This window comes from Brassica napus, chromosome A9 (assembly GCF_020379485.1).
Source record: "Brassica napus cultivar Da-Ae chromosome A9, Da-Ae, whole genome shotgun sequence".
Classification (NCBI taxonomy): domain Eukaryota; kingdom Viridiplantae; phylum Streptophyta; class Magnoliopsida; order Brassicales; family Brassicaceae; genus Brassica; species Brassica napus.
This window is the reverse complement of record NC_063442.1, coordinates 41,462,038-41,477,561: the sequence shown is the minus strand read 5'-3', so window position 1 is coordinate 41,477,561 and position 15,524 is coordinate 41,462,038. Positions and strand designations below refer to the sequence as shown.

The following is a 15,524-nucleotide window of genomic DNA, read 5'->3' as shown; positions in this document are numbered from 1 at the left end:
TTCTATATACACAAAATAAATATAATATAACAACATAAGGGGGGGTTAGTGGGAGTGGAATTTTTATAGAGTTGGTTGATTCTAAAAGTCAAGAGATTTGTTAAATTTGTAAAGAGTTATAAAGAGTATTTCATATTTTAAGAGTTTATGAAAATGTTCTAATTCAAGGATTTTAAGAATCTAGAGGAAATATGCAAGATTTTTGAAGTTTTGTTTTATGAGTAAAATTATCTAGAATTCAATTCCCAATAACTCTAGATTTGATGAAAACTTAGAATCATTAAAAACCAAACTTTTTGAATAACAAGAGATTTTGTAAGTCATTAAACAATCATCAAACCAATAACACTAGATTTTAGTAAGAATCTTAGAATCCACCAACCAATAACAATAGAATTTGAGAATTTTAACAATCACTACAAATCCATATCCCACTAACACCCCCTAACATTCTATGTCTGCCTTTTTTTTCTTTTTTCTTTTTTTTTGTAACACTCCCCGAAACCAACCCCAATACATGATCCCCGATTCATATGAAACTTTTTAAGTTATCCACCAAAGCAAATTAATTAAATCAATGAAATTGTTAAAATACAGTAAATTAATATATAATTTTATTTTAAATAAAATTATTTAAAAAGTGTATTTTCGTTAAAACAAAATAATAAATAAGTAAAACTGATTTGATGGTAATTTTTATGATATATATATATATATATATATCAATTCTGTGAAAGAAATAGAAGCTTAATATGGAAAAAAATCTTAAATACAAAAACCTCTAAAAATTAACAAAAAAATCTAATAAATTAAACTATGATATCACTTAAAAGCTTCTTAGACCATATTAATAAAATATTTAAGCGATAATTAGATAAATTTGATTTTTTTCCAGCAAAAAGTTTATTATTAATTAGCATCAGTTATTTCAAGATGTTTAAGAAATGGTGGACAAAAAAATAGGATGGACATTAATGATATATGAACTATGAATAGTACTTTGTGAAGCAGACTTAGATAACATATCTGCACATCCACTTTCAGTCCTTTTTGATGCCTAAATTTAATTTATTCAGATTAGTTATTCCACAAATAGATCGTATGAGATATTGTTTTGATATGTAGATTTGTTTTTTCAATGTTAAGAAGATTGACAACTGTAAAAATGTCTCATTCGTATATGATATGTCTATAACCGAGTCTCCAACATGAGACAAATTTGTTTAAAAAGTAAATAATTTTATTTTTCTTATATTATATAATCAATATATATTATTTACTGATAATAAAAATATAGTTATTCATCTATCACAAATATCTATGCAAATATGTGAATCAAGTACAACAATCAAACAACATAATGATTTCCACAAAGAAAATTTAAAAAATATATTTATGTTATGTAGTCATATTTTATATTTTTTAAATAATGTAATACAATATTATACATTATTTTTTATAGAATTGAGAAATACATATATCAGTTAGACAAATTAAGCGATAATTAGACAAATTTGATTTTTATTTTGTGAGCAAAAAGTTTACTATTAATTAGCATTACTTATTTCAAGATGTTTAAGAAATGATGGACAAAAAATAGGATGGACATAAATGATATATGAACTATAAATAGTTTTTTGTAAAGCTGACTTAGATAACACATATGCACATCCATTTCCAGTCCTTTTTGATGCATAAATTCAATTTCTTCAGAGCAGTTATTCCACAAAGAGATCGTATGAGATATTGTTTTGATATTCAGATTTGTTTCTTGATTGTTAAGAAGATTGATAAGTGTAAAAATGTTTCATTCGAATATGATATGTCTATAACCGAGTCCCCAACATTAGACAAGTTTGTTAAAAAGTAAATAATTCTATTTTTCTTATATTATATAATAAATATATATTATTTACTGATAATAAAAATATAGTTATTCATCTATCACAATTATCTATTTAAATATGTGAATTAAGTACAACAATCAAACAACATAATGATTTCCACAAAGAAAATATAAAAAATATATTTATGTTATGTAGTCTTATTTTCTATTCTTTAAATAATATAATACAATATTATACATTATTTTTTAGAATTGAGAAATACATATAATATCTTATCCGCGCGTAGCGCGGTTAAAAAATCTAGTTATTAATAAGATTTTCAACGGAATATAAGAAACTGTCTCTTAGTTTTTAACTAAAAAAGCTAAGAACCGGTTTTTAAGTCTCTTATTTAAAAACTGATTTTTAGTTTTTTTTTTAAAAAAATTATGAAACGGTTTCTTATATTCCACTAAAAATTTTACTTTAAAAATCTTCCATTGATCATGCTTTTATTAGTAGGCGGTGACTGAAAGTAACTCTTGGACCAACTTATTATTTTCTAAGATGATGCTCTTATTTGTTGAACTGATGAAGATTTCGCACGATCCTCGCAAACTTGTTGTCTCCCCACCTTCAGTATTTTATACGTTTTGGAACCTCGATAATCATATATCGATTCTACGTTTTCTCTTTTAAAAATATGTTCCAGTAACCATAAAAATGATATAGCGGACCAAACAACATCAACCTTCGAAAAAATAAAATTTACGACTGTACTTGTAAACTGGTCACAATGCACTTCTAAAGCTAAGATACAACTTTTTATTATATACTTGAAAGTAGTGAATTTGATGATTTTATACTAAATATTTCCAGCTTTTTATTTATTATATTTTGATTTAAGTAATAGATAGTCAAACTAAAGTGTGTAATCACAGCTAAAAATGTTGAGTTTATCAAAGGTTTATAAAATTAGTGTAAAGTGCGCGTATAGCTTGAATCGCGACCATTTCTTTCATTTTATAATTAATGAAACTCAAAGCAAAAACATGATCATAACGAAGGAAACTTAAACAAAAGGGTGAATGATAAGGTACCATTACTGATGTATTAGAAAGAAAAAAATAGAATTATAAGTTTAGGTTTAGAAATAAAGTAAAGAAAGTGGGAGTAAAGAAGTATAGGTTTTCGCCGTCCAAAAGATCTTGGCAATCCACCGACTCATTAAAAAGTGCACAAGTTGGGATTAAGAAACTTAATTAGCACAATAATTAAGCAATGAACAAAACCGTACCCATTGGTATAGTAGATGATAACGAAATGCTATGGGGTTAGAAAAACTCCAAAAAGGGAAGGCTTAAAAGCAAGTGACGAAAATGATGTATTGTTCTCTATTATTGATCACCAGATAAGAAACAAAATACAGAGTTTCAGAGAAACTAACCCGAGGCGTTCTTCACAAATGATGCAGCGGTGGTTTGGGTAAAGAGGGATTGAATCATCAACTGGCTTCATGTCTTTTTCAGGTTCGGGGTCGGGAACCTTCCATTGTCGTCTGAAATCATCGTTCATCGTGTCTCATCACCATCTCTTCTCTCATTAACAGGCTTAGGACAAATGTGGGCTAAGGTCAAATTGTATGGGTTTGGGTTCTACTATATGAGTTTTAAATTGGGCTTCGGCTCTAACACTAGAGCCATTGGGCTTTTGTAATCTTTTGTTTCTTCTATTTTTAATATAAGTAAGCCAGTTACAAAAAAAAAAAAAAAATGATGTATTGTCTTTTATATCATCATTATCAAGGGTTTAATTAATCGGTGATTACCATCTCCAATTAGATGAGCATTGTGCGGGTGACAAAAAACATTCTAATAATAATAATAGAGTAATAATCTACGAAAGCGCATCTCTCGTTTTTCATATTTGGACAAGACGCAGGTGATGTAGAGGCCATTCATTTCAAGCATGATGTGGCCGAAGGGAAACCATACAAGTTTTTAACAAATAATGGGGTAGGAATAAGGCAAGTCGCAGTCATAATTGAAGCAATCAGACCGATCTCTATTGAATCATAATTGGGCCTAATACACTTACGATATAGGCGTGACCAAATTATATATGTTTTTCTATTACTTCATGGCCCATTTCATTATAGTTATCATCACATTCTTGGGAAGAAGAACAAGTGAGAGGGTTCTTTTCTCAGTTTCTATGAATTGGTTACACTTTTACCGTTCATGATTGGTTGGTGCTTCTAAAAATTCCTACAGTGACAAAAGATATATGTGGTGTTACATGATTTGATTGATTTTAAAAACATTTCTTAAACTTGAGATGGTATGTACGCCTACCGTTTGGCATGGATGTTCGCGATATACGTGGACGTCCACCGATATGCACAAGATGAAGCTACTCTTACATATGGTCGTAACTTGTAGGTATTTTAACTTTATTGATATACGTTTACTAATTCTACACTATTGTCTTGTAAACCTATTTTGATTTTTAGTGAATTTTGGGTAAATCTTTAAAAAGAATATTTTCCAAATAAATTGTTAGTTCGTTAAGGAATTATAAAAGGAGAATTAGGTTTCAGAAAATGCCACATTACCAAATAGATAAAAGGAAAGAAAAGGGATCACATGCATGATAGTTAGATCTAACAAGAGGCAATTGGTGGTTAATTAAGCATTTTGAAGCATCGATGGACTTCTTCTGATGACCTGAAAGCATCAAGTTAGAACATATGTCACTGGTGGCGATCACTTATACTATATTGTGAATTTGTTTCTGGTACTTCTCGTCACAATATATTGTATTCACTGGATTTGCAAGTGAAAATGAAAAATTTCAAGTTTGACACCCATTCTTCAAGAGAGTAAAAACATTTGATTTCGTATTTTTCTGAGCTTTGATTGATCAGAAAACTCTGAAACATATTATATTTTAAGTATATTAAAGAATACCAAACAGAAAATATCTAAACTCTAGGGGTTGGTTGTATTAAAAGCCATTAGGAGGAGCATGTGGTGGATCAGTCATATGCACAGAATAGAAACCATAATTAAAGTCATCCGGACAGATGAGAAACAAGAATGGACCACACTTGCTCCGCTTGTCTTCATATGCTAACACTTATACTTGAGACTGACTATTTTGAGGTTGTCCTTCTTCACATCATTTCTAGATGTAGACCACACTTCTCTCTCCCTCTCCCTCATTTTACCCCCATTTACATGAGTTTAGCTAGTTCTTCTTGAGTTTACTAGTATAACTCTTGTGGTGAAAACAAATAATTGATAGCTTACCAGTTAACAGTTGCACCATAATTTCACTTCTTACATTGTGTGTATTTTGGAAGCATTACCACACTATTATTGGTGTCAATCGATATTTGATAGTATAATGTAGTGATGATAATATGTACTATAGTTTTAGAGGTGTAATTAATGCTTTTTATTCTGGTAATCATTACTACCTCAATGATTTCGAATATCATCAAATCGATATTCATAATCCCTCTATCTCATAATTTACTTTGACCCTAATCATTATTATCTCAAGTTTTTTTTCTATTAATTTACCCTCATCTGAGTTCCAAGATTATGACAGTCTTTTTGTTACTACTCCCTCCGTTTTTTAATATAAGTCGTTTTAGAGAAATTTTTTTGTTCCAAATTATATGTCGTTTTCGGTTTTCTATGTAAAATTTATTAATAATTAATGTTGTATGACCAATAGTAATATATCTTCTATTTTTCTATTGGTTGAATTGTGGTTAGGTAAATAATTAATGATGTTTTTGTTTAGAAAATATAAGAAATTAATGGTTTTCTTAATCTACGTACATAGCTGTAAAACGACTTATATAAAAAAACGGAGGGAGTATTATTTAGTTATTACTAGGGCCGGCCCGCCCTACGGGCGGGATTATTTTTTAAAAATTATGGAAATAGTTAAAGTAAATATTCAATATAAATTATTATATTTTAAAACATACATATTAGTTAAATTCTGTATATATTATTGTATTTGAAGATTAAATATATTATGCCGTATTGATAACCAAAATTTTTTCATGGTGCCATCACATAATTTTTAGTAGTTTTCTCGAGTTGGATGAATCTAAAGAGTACCGTGAGGAAAAAGACGAACTTGTAATTATAGATTAAGTAAACATTTATAAGTAATTTTTTTATTAGGTCGGTTAATTATTAGTTGTGTAAACCGGAAAAAATAATATTAAAGTATCGTATCTTGATACGTTAAGCAGCTTAAATTTGATAAGTTTGGATTATCATCTTTTTTCCGTACTCAATATATATTATGTGTTGAAATTGAAAAAAATGACTATAAATTAATAAGCTGTTAAATTCTCACTGAAATTTTGTGATTGATGTTTAGATAATTATAACATAATACAAAAGAATACAAAAGCGTACGGAAAATATTTAACAACTAAATATTTATTATATTAAACTAAATAACTATTCAAAATTTGATCTAAATAGATGCATTGTAATTTTAATATCAATTGTTAATTAGTAAAACAATCACCGTTTCAATTTTTTATCTATATATATATAGTTTTCCATCAAAATATACGAACGACTATTTCTACTAAACAATAAATATTTATAAAAAATATGCAATCCATTATTTTTTTAAAAAATACTACTATTATTTTTTTAGTTATACGTACTTTTGATTAGTTTTTGTTGTATGGTTAATATTTTATGCGGTTATGTTATTCATCAGTTGTGTCGACTTATTTGAAATATATTTATTTATTTTCTGTGTAAATAAGGTAGTAAATACACATTAGGGACTTTGTATATGAAGCCAATTATTTAATTAATAGGGTCAGTTTTAATAGGATGTTTTTTCATCAGAACTGGAAATGTAGAACTGCAAGATAAGTTAGTGTCATATGTCGAACATGAATATGTTTTCATGAAAGAACATAATATTATTGAGTCATAGGCCATTAATCGATTTTGGATGTTTTTAGTTTTGGTTATGCTCTGATACCATGATAAATCTTAGTTTGGGATCAAAGTTAACTTGAATATTATTGAGAATGAAGCTTGGTATTTATACCAAGAGAAGTAATTCGAAAACAGGAAAACTTAAAGCCAAAACTATCTAGAAAAATAATAGAAAACCTTATCTAAATCATATTCATATGATTCCTAATTCACATAGAAATCCTACTCCAGTAGAATACATACAGTACTATGTTTAGCCATATCCATTTCTTGCTTGCTGGTGCAGACAGAAAGAATTACATAAAATGGTTTTCAATAGAATCAAAGCAGAGATGGAGCAAGTAAGAAGACTACAACACTGTTAGATTCACTGCTCAATTTTTATAAAAAGATAACTTGGGAGAATTAATCTAAAACAGTGTTATAGACCAGATCGTCAGATTCAAGCACATGTAAATGTAAAAGGCCACACTTTTATAGAATCATGTAGATGGGGGGTCATAAAACCAGTTATGACAGTCTATAGATGACAATCAGTTTACCATTAGGATCCAAAATTCCATTACAGCCTTGACCACAAAGGAATCCATAAGTTGGTACGATATTATTAACGGATAAAGAAACATTCTGTCATGGGAACATAAGAAACCATATTAATCTTTCAGAGAGAAAAATGCTAGCAAAAATCAATGTTTGTATTTTTTGAAAATTTGTGAAACCATATTATATTTATGCATAACCTGTTAGACAATGCTTCTACAACACCATATGCCCAGCAGGAACTACAGTGACCATAAACAAACAAAAAATGTTTTCATTGATCTGAGAAGGCACTTTTGAATATAAAAAACCAAGCAAACAAAGTTAGCTGGTCTTTAATGTGATAATCAAGGAGATAATTAGATACATGACATAAGAAGAGTCAGTATATCATCTTTTGAAGACAATGAAATAAAGACATAGGTATCGAAGTTAAGATTGACCTAGGATCCTTCAAATTGCACTGTGACCAAGCGGTTCTAGCATCAACATCATTTGGAACATTAAAGAACATGAATCTGTCTATAGTCAGCAAATAATGATATTATTCATGATGATACCTACGTTTGATGATGGAGTCATGGAGATCTTCTCATGTCCATACCCAGTGACGCTCTTATCAATTTTGGCACCCATAGAGGGGAAATCAAGCAAACTGTTAGCAATTCTGATGTGGGGCTTGAAGCTCGGCGACTCTAAAAGCTCTAGAAATGGAGACGGTGGCTCCCGAACTGGTGGAAGTCTCACACGACCTCTCTGACAACAAAGACTAAACTGCTTGCTCTCTTGGTTTGTCTGAACTCGAGGTGCTTCAGCATTCCAGAACAACGCTTTACAGGATGGACATGAGACCAACTCCCATTTGTCATATGTCTTGAGATCATTTTCACCTAGATATAACAAACGCATAATCGGTTAATTATGAAATTATAACCGAATCTTGAAACGGTCGTAAAGTGTGAGTGACATACGTGGTCTTTTTGAGCTTCCGGAAGTAGATGCTGTTGTATAATGTCAGATTCAGCTCATCAGGAAACAGAAATTTGTTTTTAAAATGCTATTAATAAGACACAGAATTTTATTTACCAGATGCCGATGAAGATCCAGCTATCTGGGCCCTTTTTTTCTCTTTACACAAATCTCCATTCGTAGCTGTCTGGCACTTCGAGCAGAATCTGCAGTTGTTATTTTGTTGATTGGCTGATATCTTAAATTTATTATTAGTTCGTGTAAAAGAATGCGACGATACCTTTAGCTATGCGGCGTTCTTGATTTATAGTAGTCAGAGTGTCTGATTCGGATAAGTTACCGTGTGAGAGAACCGGTCTGCGAAGATGATGCTGCAGGAGGCACTGATTAAATCAACTAAATTAGTTAGATATACCTCTATATATATATATATATATATATAGATCTATATATATACACGTATACATTCACTTATTCTGTACCTGTAAGAGTAATTGGTCTTCCCATTTTGCGTTTCTTATTAGGTTGCTAGTTAGCTAAGAAACATCAAATTTCAGAGTACCTTCTCAGGCTCAAAATCTCCCAGGAGATCTTCCACCAGATTATCTGCCCAGGCAAAATTTAAACAATACACTGATGATTACTAATACAATCTCCTTAATCAAGAATTCAAAACAAAATCATCGGGTAAGCCTTCCCTGACCTTCCCTTAGCTTTAAACAAACTAAAACACTGAAAAAAACGAAGCAACTAATCAAAGACAAAGACATCAACAAAAAAAGTAATTTGATGCTTCTCTGGCTGACCTGTGTTCCCATGATTCATTACAATAAACTGAAACCGAGGTTCTTGTTTACTTCTGAAACAAAACAAAATCAGATTTTTAGAAGATAAAAGTCAACATCACGCATAGCTGAAGACCTAAAGTACTCACCTTTTGACAACAAACAAAGACCCTTCAACATCCTTACGACTCTGATTGAAAATAAGAAAACCACACAGATCAGTCAGTAACAAAGCATACATCAACAACCTCATACGATTAGTGATTGCAACTTACCCATTGACTGATCTCAATGTTGAATTCATAGAAGGTAGCATGAGCTGCTGTGATTAGGATCTCCTCATGAAAGGATCGATTCGCTGGAGACCTGTGAGATTAAAGAGGATAACTCCGTTATATGTATTGTTTCAGACAGTGAAGAAGAAGATGAAAGAGCGTATTAGAAACTTCAATCGCCATTAGCGCTGGAGACAGAAAAGAGACGAAGAAGAACCTAATGGAAAACGCCGTGTTTCATCAAGTATACCCTTAAGGGCTAGAGAAAGAGATGATTTGGGCCCAACAAAATGCAAAGCCCGTACGAATGCAGTGTTTTTAAAAGAATGAGACACGTGGCAGCGTTTTCTTCCTCCACTTAGTGACGTGGCATCACCTGGAGGGAGACAACATATTTTTATAGTAATAGATTACTAATGAAAAGTTTTTTAAAAAAAGAAAAGATGGGTAATGTCGTGGGAAGTGACCACAAGTGGTGTCTCCATCTGCATGGTCTTTTTATAGGAATGAGCTGTTTATCATTGTTTCTATTCACATTTAAATTTTCAAGGTTTTCCTTGGTGCTTTAAGAAAAATATTGTTCTCAGTACGTAGGTAATCATCTTAATGAAGAGGCAGATGAATTAGTTCCCTTGTCTACATTTGTACGTTCATGAAAGGATGTATGGCAAGAGTAGTGGTGATGAATTTAAGCGCAGAGACATGTCTTTATCAACTGGACTTGTTTAATTCTCTCTTAAACTTCATTTCACACTATGACTACCCTTTCCGACCTTTTAATTTCATTCTTTGTCATTGAATAAAAAGAAATGACTATATATACTAATGAGGGTTGTTATTCTCCTTTGTACTTTTGGGGATAGCTGTCAAATCAATTACCTAAATAAGAATATTAATATATTTCGCAAATGATGTGTGTGTGTTTAAGTGTATTTTGGTTGCAGTGAAACAATCACTTGAGAGTTATTGCATTTTTATCATTCCAAAACCATAAATTGTGGCGTATGTTTTATGTGGATGACAACGAGAATTTTTGGCGTTTTTCTTTCTAGATCATAATGTTATTTAATTGATCCTGCTGCATTTCGTTATTTATATACTAAAAATTAATATTTATGATGTGGGTTTGGCGTACTGAATGAAGTCTCTCTCTGTCTCTTTGACACATTTCAGTACACAAAAACTATTTTTTGGTCCATTATCAATAAATTCATAATTTTTTTCCATTTAATATATTAAAGTAATGAAACTAAAACTAAAATATTATTTATAAATTTATAATAAAAATCTAAAATATTAATTTGGTGAAATAAAATGTAAAACGGATGGAGAGTATTAGTTATATTGGTAAGAAAAAAAGAATTAAATGCGAATAAGACCGAAGAAATGCGACATGATGTTTAAAACCGTTTGAAGAGTGTTATTATTATTACCTCCTGGTGATAATATTGAATATCGTAAAGACAAAACAACAGAGAATATTAAAATTGAAGAAGAAGGAAGGAAGGACGGACGGAGAAGGTGGTGATTCAGGGCAAATTAAAAAAAGGGGAAATCGTCGGAGATAGAGAAAGGCAGAGTCTTTTTTCAGATCGTGAAGCTCAAAACAGAGAAGAAAGCATATCTTCTTCAGGTATCCTCCCAATCTCTTTTTATTTGTTTTAGTGTTACTTGAATCATATGATTGATGAGTGCCTGCCCTTTACCACTGCAAAGTCAGAGCCTTTTTTATATCTCTCTGCTTGTTGTACCTTGTACTACCCTCCTCTCTGCCTTTTCTCTTCTCATCTCTTCTCTATGTACTTTTCTCACAAGGTGGTTTGATTTTACCCATGGAACCCAATGGCTACATGAAAGAAGAAACAAAGAGAATGAATGGTGGTGGTGATGTTGCTGAAAGTGAGCTTGATCCATGGACTGCATGGGCTTACAAGCCTCGCACTATCTCCCTTCTCCTTATTGGCGCTTGCCTTCTCATGTGACTCCCTCTCTCCCTCCTTTGCTTTGCTTTTCTTCTCCTCTCTGTGTCACACACAATCCTCATGTTTGTTATTTTTTTTGAATTGAGTTAGTTGGGCAAGTGGAGCTCTTGATCCTGAAAGCACTACTTCTGAAGATATTGTCACATCTGTTAAAAGGTTCTCTTTTTCTATGCTTTTTTATTTATTTTCATTTGAATCTATTATTACTTACTCTATACTATGTTTATAGGGGAGTGTGGGCTATGATTGCTGTCTTTCTTGCTTACTCTTTGCTCCAGGCTCCTTCAACGTAATCACCTCATCTACTTTCTCTTGCTTGCTCTTGTGCTGCCTCTGTCTTTAACCAAGTTGTTTGCTTTTTTTGCAGGGTTCTAATAAGGCCACATCCTGCAATCTGGCGCTTAGTTCATGGATTGGCCGTCATTTACTTAGTTTCACTTACTTTTTTGCTCTTCCAGGTTCACTTTTCTCCTCTCTCTCTATGCCAGTGATCATAGTAGCTCTTCTGTGTTCTTGATTCTAGTGAGCAAACTCTAATAGTTACTTTCTTTTCTTCCTTCCAGAGACGTGATGATGCTAGGCAGTTCATGAAGTTTCTCCACCCTGACCTTGGAATAGGTAATATTTTCAGAGTGGTTTACTTTACATGAGTGACCGTTCTTATTAGAGTTTGGTCATGTTTGCAGAACTTCCTGAGAGATCATACGGTGCTGATTGCCGTATTTATGTGCCTGATCACCCAACAAACAGGTTTAAAAATCTTTATGTATGGTATCTTCTCTCCACAACTCCCCCTCTTTATTTTTTGACTTAGCATCTGCTTCTCATCTTGAGTTGGTATAATAACTTTCATATTCATCTAAAGGCTTATGATTTGGTTATCAATTTTCACAGGACACAGTGTTTGACGAGTTTTTCTTAGCCCATATCTTTGGATGGTGGGGGAAAGCAATTCTTATCCGGAACCAGCCTCTTCTGTGGGTGCTTTCAATTGGTTTTGAGTTATTGGAGGTTGGTCTTTGTTCCCTTATGTGCTTACAGGTCTCAAATTGATAAATGTAATGATAAGCTTCCCCTGTATATTTATGTTTCTACAGCTTACTTTTCGGCACATGTTACCAAATTTCAACGAGTGCTGGTGGGACAGTATTGTTCTTGATATCTTGATATGCAACTGGTTTGGTATGATCCTTAAGCCACCTTGACCTTCTATATGTCATGCTTATGTAGAGAGCTGAGTAATGTTTTATAATGATGGTAGGTATCTGGGCAGGGATGCATACAGTACGCTACTTTGATGGAAAAACATACGAGTGGGTTGGCATTAGTCGCCAGCCTAACATTATTGGCAAGGTGAAAAGGACACTGGGGCAGTTCACACCAGCTCACTGGGACAAAGACGAGTGGCACCCTCTGCAGGGACCTTGGCGTTTTATTCAAGTACTCACTCTTTGCATCATCTTCTTAACAGTGGAGCTGAACACATTCTTTCTCAAGTTCAGCCTCTGGATCCCTCCTCGAAACCCAGTGATTCTCTATAGGCTGATCTTGTGGTGGCTCATAGCGATTCCAACTATACGGGAATACAATTCATATCTCCAAGACCGGTATAAGCTGCTAGCCACTATGATTGCGTTTAGTTAACATAAGGTTTGATAGGTTGTTTTGGTTGTTGACAGGAAACCTGTAAAAAAGGTGGGATCATTCTGTTGGCTATCAACAGGGATATGCATAGTAGAACTTCTCATCTGCATCAAGTTTGGAACTGGTAAGTTGCTGTTTATTTACTTATTATGGTTAGTGTGGAGAGTGTTAACTTGGTTGTTTTGGTGAATGCAAAAACAGGATTGTACCCAACAGAGATGCCATTGTGGGTAGTGACACTTTGGGGAAGTGTGGGACTTGGACTTGTGGCCTTTTTGCTGGGTTGGACATGGAAGATACAGAGGACCTTAGAGAGAAAGAGACGCTAAGCTCATCATCATTGTTGCAGCAGAGGGGAGAGGTGAGACAGATAAATGCCATTGTAGGGGTTTTGGTTATTTGTAAATAGGGAGAAGAAAGAAACAATGTAAATGCAATTTTTTTCTTTTAGGGATTAGTTGTGTGATATTTTACATTACAGAGCTTCTTATCAATTCTTTTAAATTGCTTTCATTATCTTTGTTCTCTTCTGCCCACTCAAAACTGACTAAGATATTGGTTTAGAAACTTTGAATGGTAAAACATGTTAACGACATTAACATCATTAATGTTGATTTGGTTACCCTACTCACACTTCTTCTGCTTTTTGAGATATTTTTTTCCTGTTTTGCTGTCATCTTTTACAATGCACTTACAACATTATATTAAATGCTATTATCATTGAAGGTATGTGCTGCCATCAACTCAATAACTAGAAGTACAGTTTTAATATGCTATTCAAAATTGTACATACGTATATGAGTATATCAAACACAAACATGATTCAACGACATTAATATATTACCAACAGTGTCAGACTGTCTGAGATAAATGCAATCAAGTCTCTTACCTCCCTATTATTCTGTATTATCATATCATTCAATCAACATTTTAATTAAATTTTGTTAAGAAAATGGAAAAAAAGAGATATATTGGTGGATAAATATTAGATCGTGTGACGTGCCGACTGCCGTCCAACATCACATGTGCTTTAGACACAATATTGACCATGTTTCATCAGTTTTCCAACATCATATTCTTATTTTATTACAACTTCCTTAAAGCCAAAAAGATGCTGTCAGAAGAATCTTTTTAGAAAAAACATAGCGTCCGTTCTAGGGAATCTTGGGAGATTCTGCTCCTTTTCGAATCTGTAATGGGCTTTATGCTTATCGAGTTTTAATGGGCCTTTAGTTTCAAAACCTGAGGCCCACAAACATGTCGGAAACGTAATGAAATGAATCTAGAGAAGACTGACTTCAACAAACACAAGTTCTGTAGCGTTCCTCCTTCGTGTCTCGATCTGCTCTTCCTCCCGACGAGGTTTCGTCGCTAATCCCTTTTCTAATTCAATCAGATCTTATTTCATTTTGATGCCATCGATCCATCGCAAACGAATCGGTTCTATATTCTGACATTCATTCTCATCTCTGTCTTGCAGGTTACAGCTTCCGATTTTGACTTTCCGACATGTAAGCTCATACCTTAAACTCGATGCCGTTCTTTTATATACATATTTTTACCAATCTCTACATCATGTTGAGTAGATAGACGATCTCCTGTATGTCTCTGAATCTCTAGTCTGTAATGTTAGCTTGCTGATTGAGATGTTGCGTAGTATATCTTATGCCACACTGCTCTTATGATTTTTGCATCTTATGACTAGAGCTTTTGAGTATGACCTTCTGTCAAAGTGTGATGTCTCAAATCGAAAAGAAGATTCTTGTGTGCTATTATCACACGGGTTTAATTATGAAGATGATGTGATTTGTTTTTTTTTTTATCTTTCGTTTTTGATAATTTTAGGGCAGAGGATGAAGTTGTTGATCCAAAGAAGTACCTTGAGGAATCTTGCAAACCAAAATGTGTGAAGCCGCTACTCGAATATCAGGTAAACTTGCCAGGAAACTGTTTGTTTGTGAATCATGTATTAAGTTTGACATAGTTCCATGTGTGTGTGAAGATCGTTGTTTGCTGATATATAAGTCTTTTCTTTTTCTGTGGTTGCTAGGCGTGTGTGAAGAGAATCCAAGGCGATGACTCTGGCCACAAGCATTGCACTGGCCAGTACTTCGACTACTGGCATTGCATTGACAAATGTGTAAGTATTTGCTTTGCTCTTCACATCTTCTTCTTCTACTTTATGTATACTGAGATGAAAACTGTGATTTTGGATCTTCAGGTTGCACCAAAGCTGTTTGCAAAACTAAAATGATTAAAAAGCCAAGGTGGAGACGAAACTGTCTTGATTCTGCTTCATGTGGTTTGAAATTGAAAGGATGTATAAAACGCAGTGAATGTTTGAATCTTTTTTTCGTAACTGCAAACCTCAATGTGCCAAATGGCTCTCTGCTCCTCTGTTTTGTTTCTATACCGCAGACATTGTTATTGTGCTCTCATCATGCCTAATAACTTGAAGAATTTGCCTCTCTTTCAACAAATCAAATTATTAGGCTTCGAGTTTCAATAAACT

The 15,524-nt window shown here is 32.9% G+C and overlaps 2 protein-coding genes and 1 long non-coding RNA gene across 10 annotated transcripts; 2 read left to right on the top strand and 1 right to left on the bottom strand.

Moving 5' to 3' along the window:
• Positions 1-7,634: 7,634 nt before the first annotated feature.
• On the bottom strand, positions 7,635-9,633 carry LOC106450676. 7 transcript variants are annotated; one of them, XR_007316691.1, is made up of 10 exons: positions 9,387-9,624; positions 9,261-9,301; positions 9,133-9,185; positions 9,030-9,058; positions 8,809-8,932; positions 8,607-8,709; positions 8,444-8,532; positions 8,329-8,358; positions 7,922-8,247; positions 7,635-7,836 (listed from the first exon to the last, which is right to left on the bottom strand). It is a non-coding gene; the product is annotated as an uncharacterized LOC106450676 (long non-coding RNA). The 7 variants fall into 7 exon arrangements; XR_007316690.1 differs by having other exon boundaries at positions 7,635-8,247; positions 9,387-9,477; positions 9,558-9,591; XR_007316692.1 differs by having other exon boundaries at positions 7,699-8,247; positions 9,133-9,182; positions 9,387-9,633.
• Positions 9,634-10,762: 1,129 nt separating this feature from the next.
• LOC106415915 (CDP-diacylglycerol--serine O-phosphatidyltransferase 1-like) lies at positions 10,763-13,530 on the top strand. 2 transcript variants are annotated; one of them, XM_013856727.3, is made up of 12 exons: positions 10,771-11,019; positions 11,202-11,364; positions 11,459-11,524; positions 11,598-11,657; positions 11,736-11,826; positions 11,932-11,986; positions 12,055-12,134; positions 12,263-12,379; positions 12,466-12,550; positions 12,630-12,975; positions 13,048-13,136; positions 13,214-13,530. In XM_013856727.3, exons 2-12 carry the CDS (start codon positions 11,219-11,221, stop codon positions 13,339-13,341), a joined length of 1,263 nt encoding a protein of 420 aa, XP_013712181.2. In that variant the 5' UTR covers positions 10,771-11,019; positions 11,202-11,218; the 3' UTR covers positions 13,342-13,530. The 2 variants fall into 2 exon arrangements, with proteins under 2 accessions (XP_048597675.1, XP_013712181.2); XM_048741718.1 differs by having other exon boundaries at positions 10,763-11,019; positions 11,459-11,657.
• A 607-nt stretch (positions 13,531-14,137) lies between these two features.
• LOC106367057 (cytochrome b-c1 complex subunit 6-1, mitochondrial) lies at positions 14,138-15,482 on the top strand. The gene is made up of 5 exons (XM_013806745.3): positions 14,138-14,374; positions 14,493-14,523; positions 14,858-14,942; positions 15,063-15,152; positions 15,234-15,482. Coding segments are annotated over exons 2-5 (210 nt in total). The 5' UTR covers positions 14,138-14,374; positions 14,493-14,521; the 3' UTR covers positions 15,267-15,482.
• The last annotated feature ends 42 nt before the right edge of the window (positions 15,483-15,524 follow it).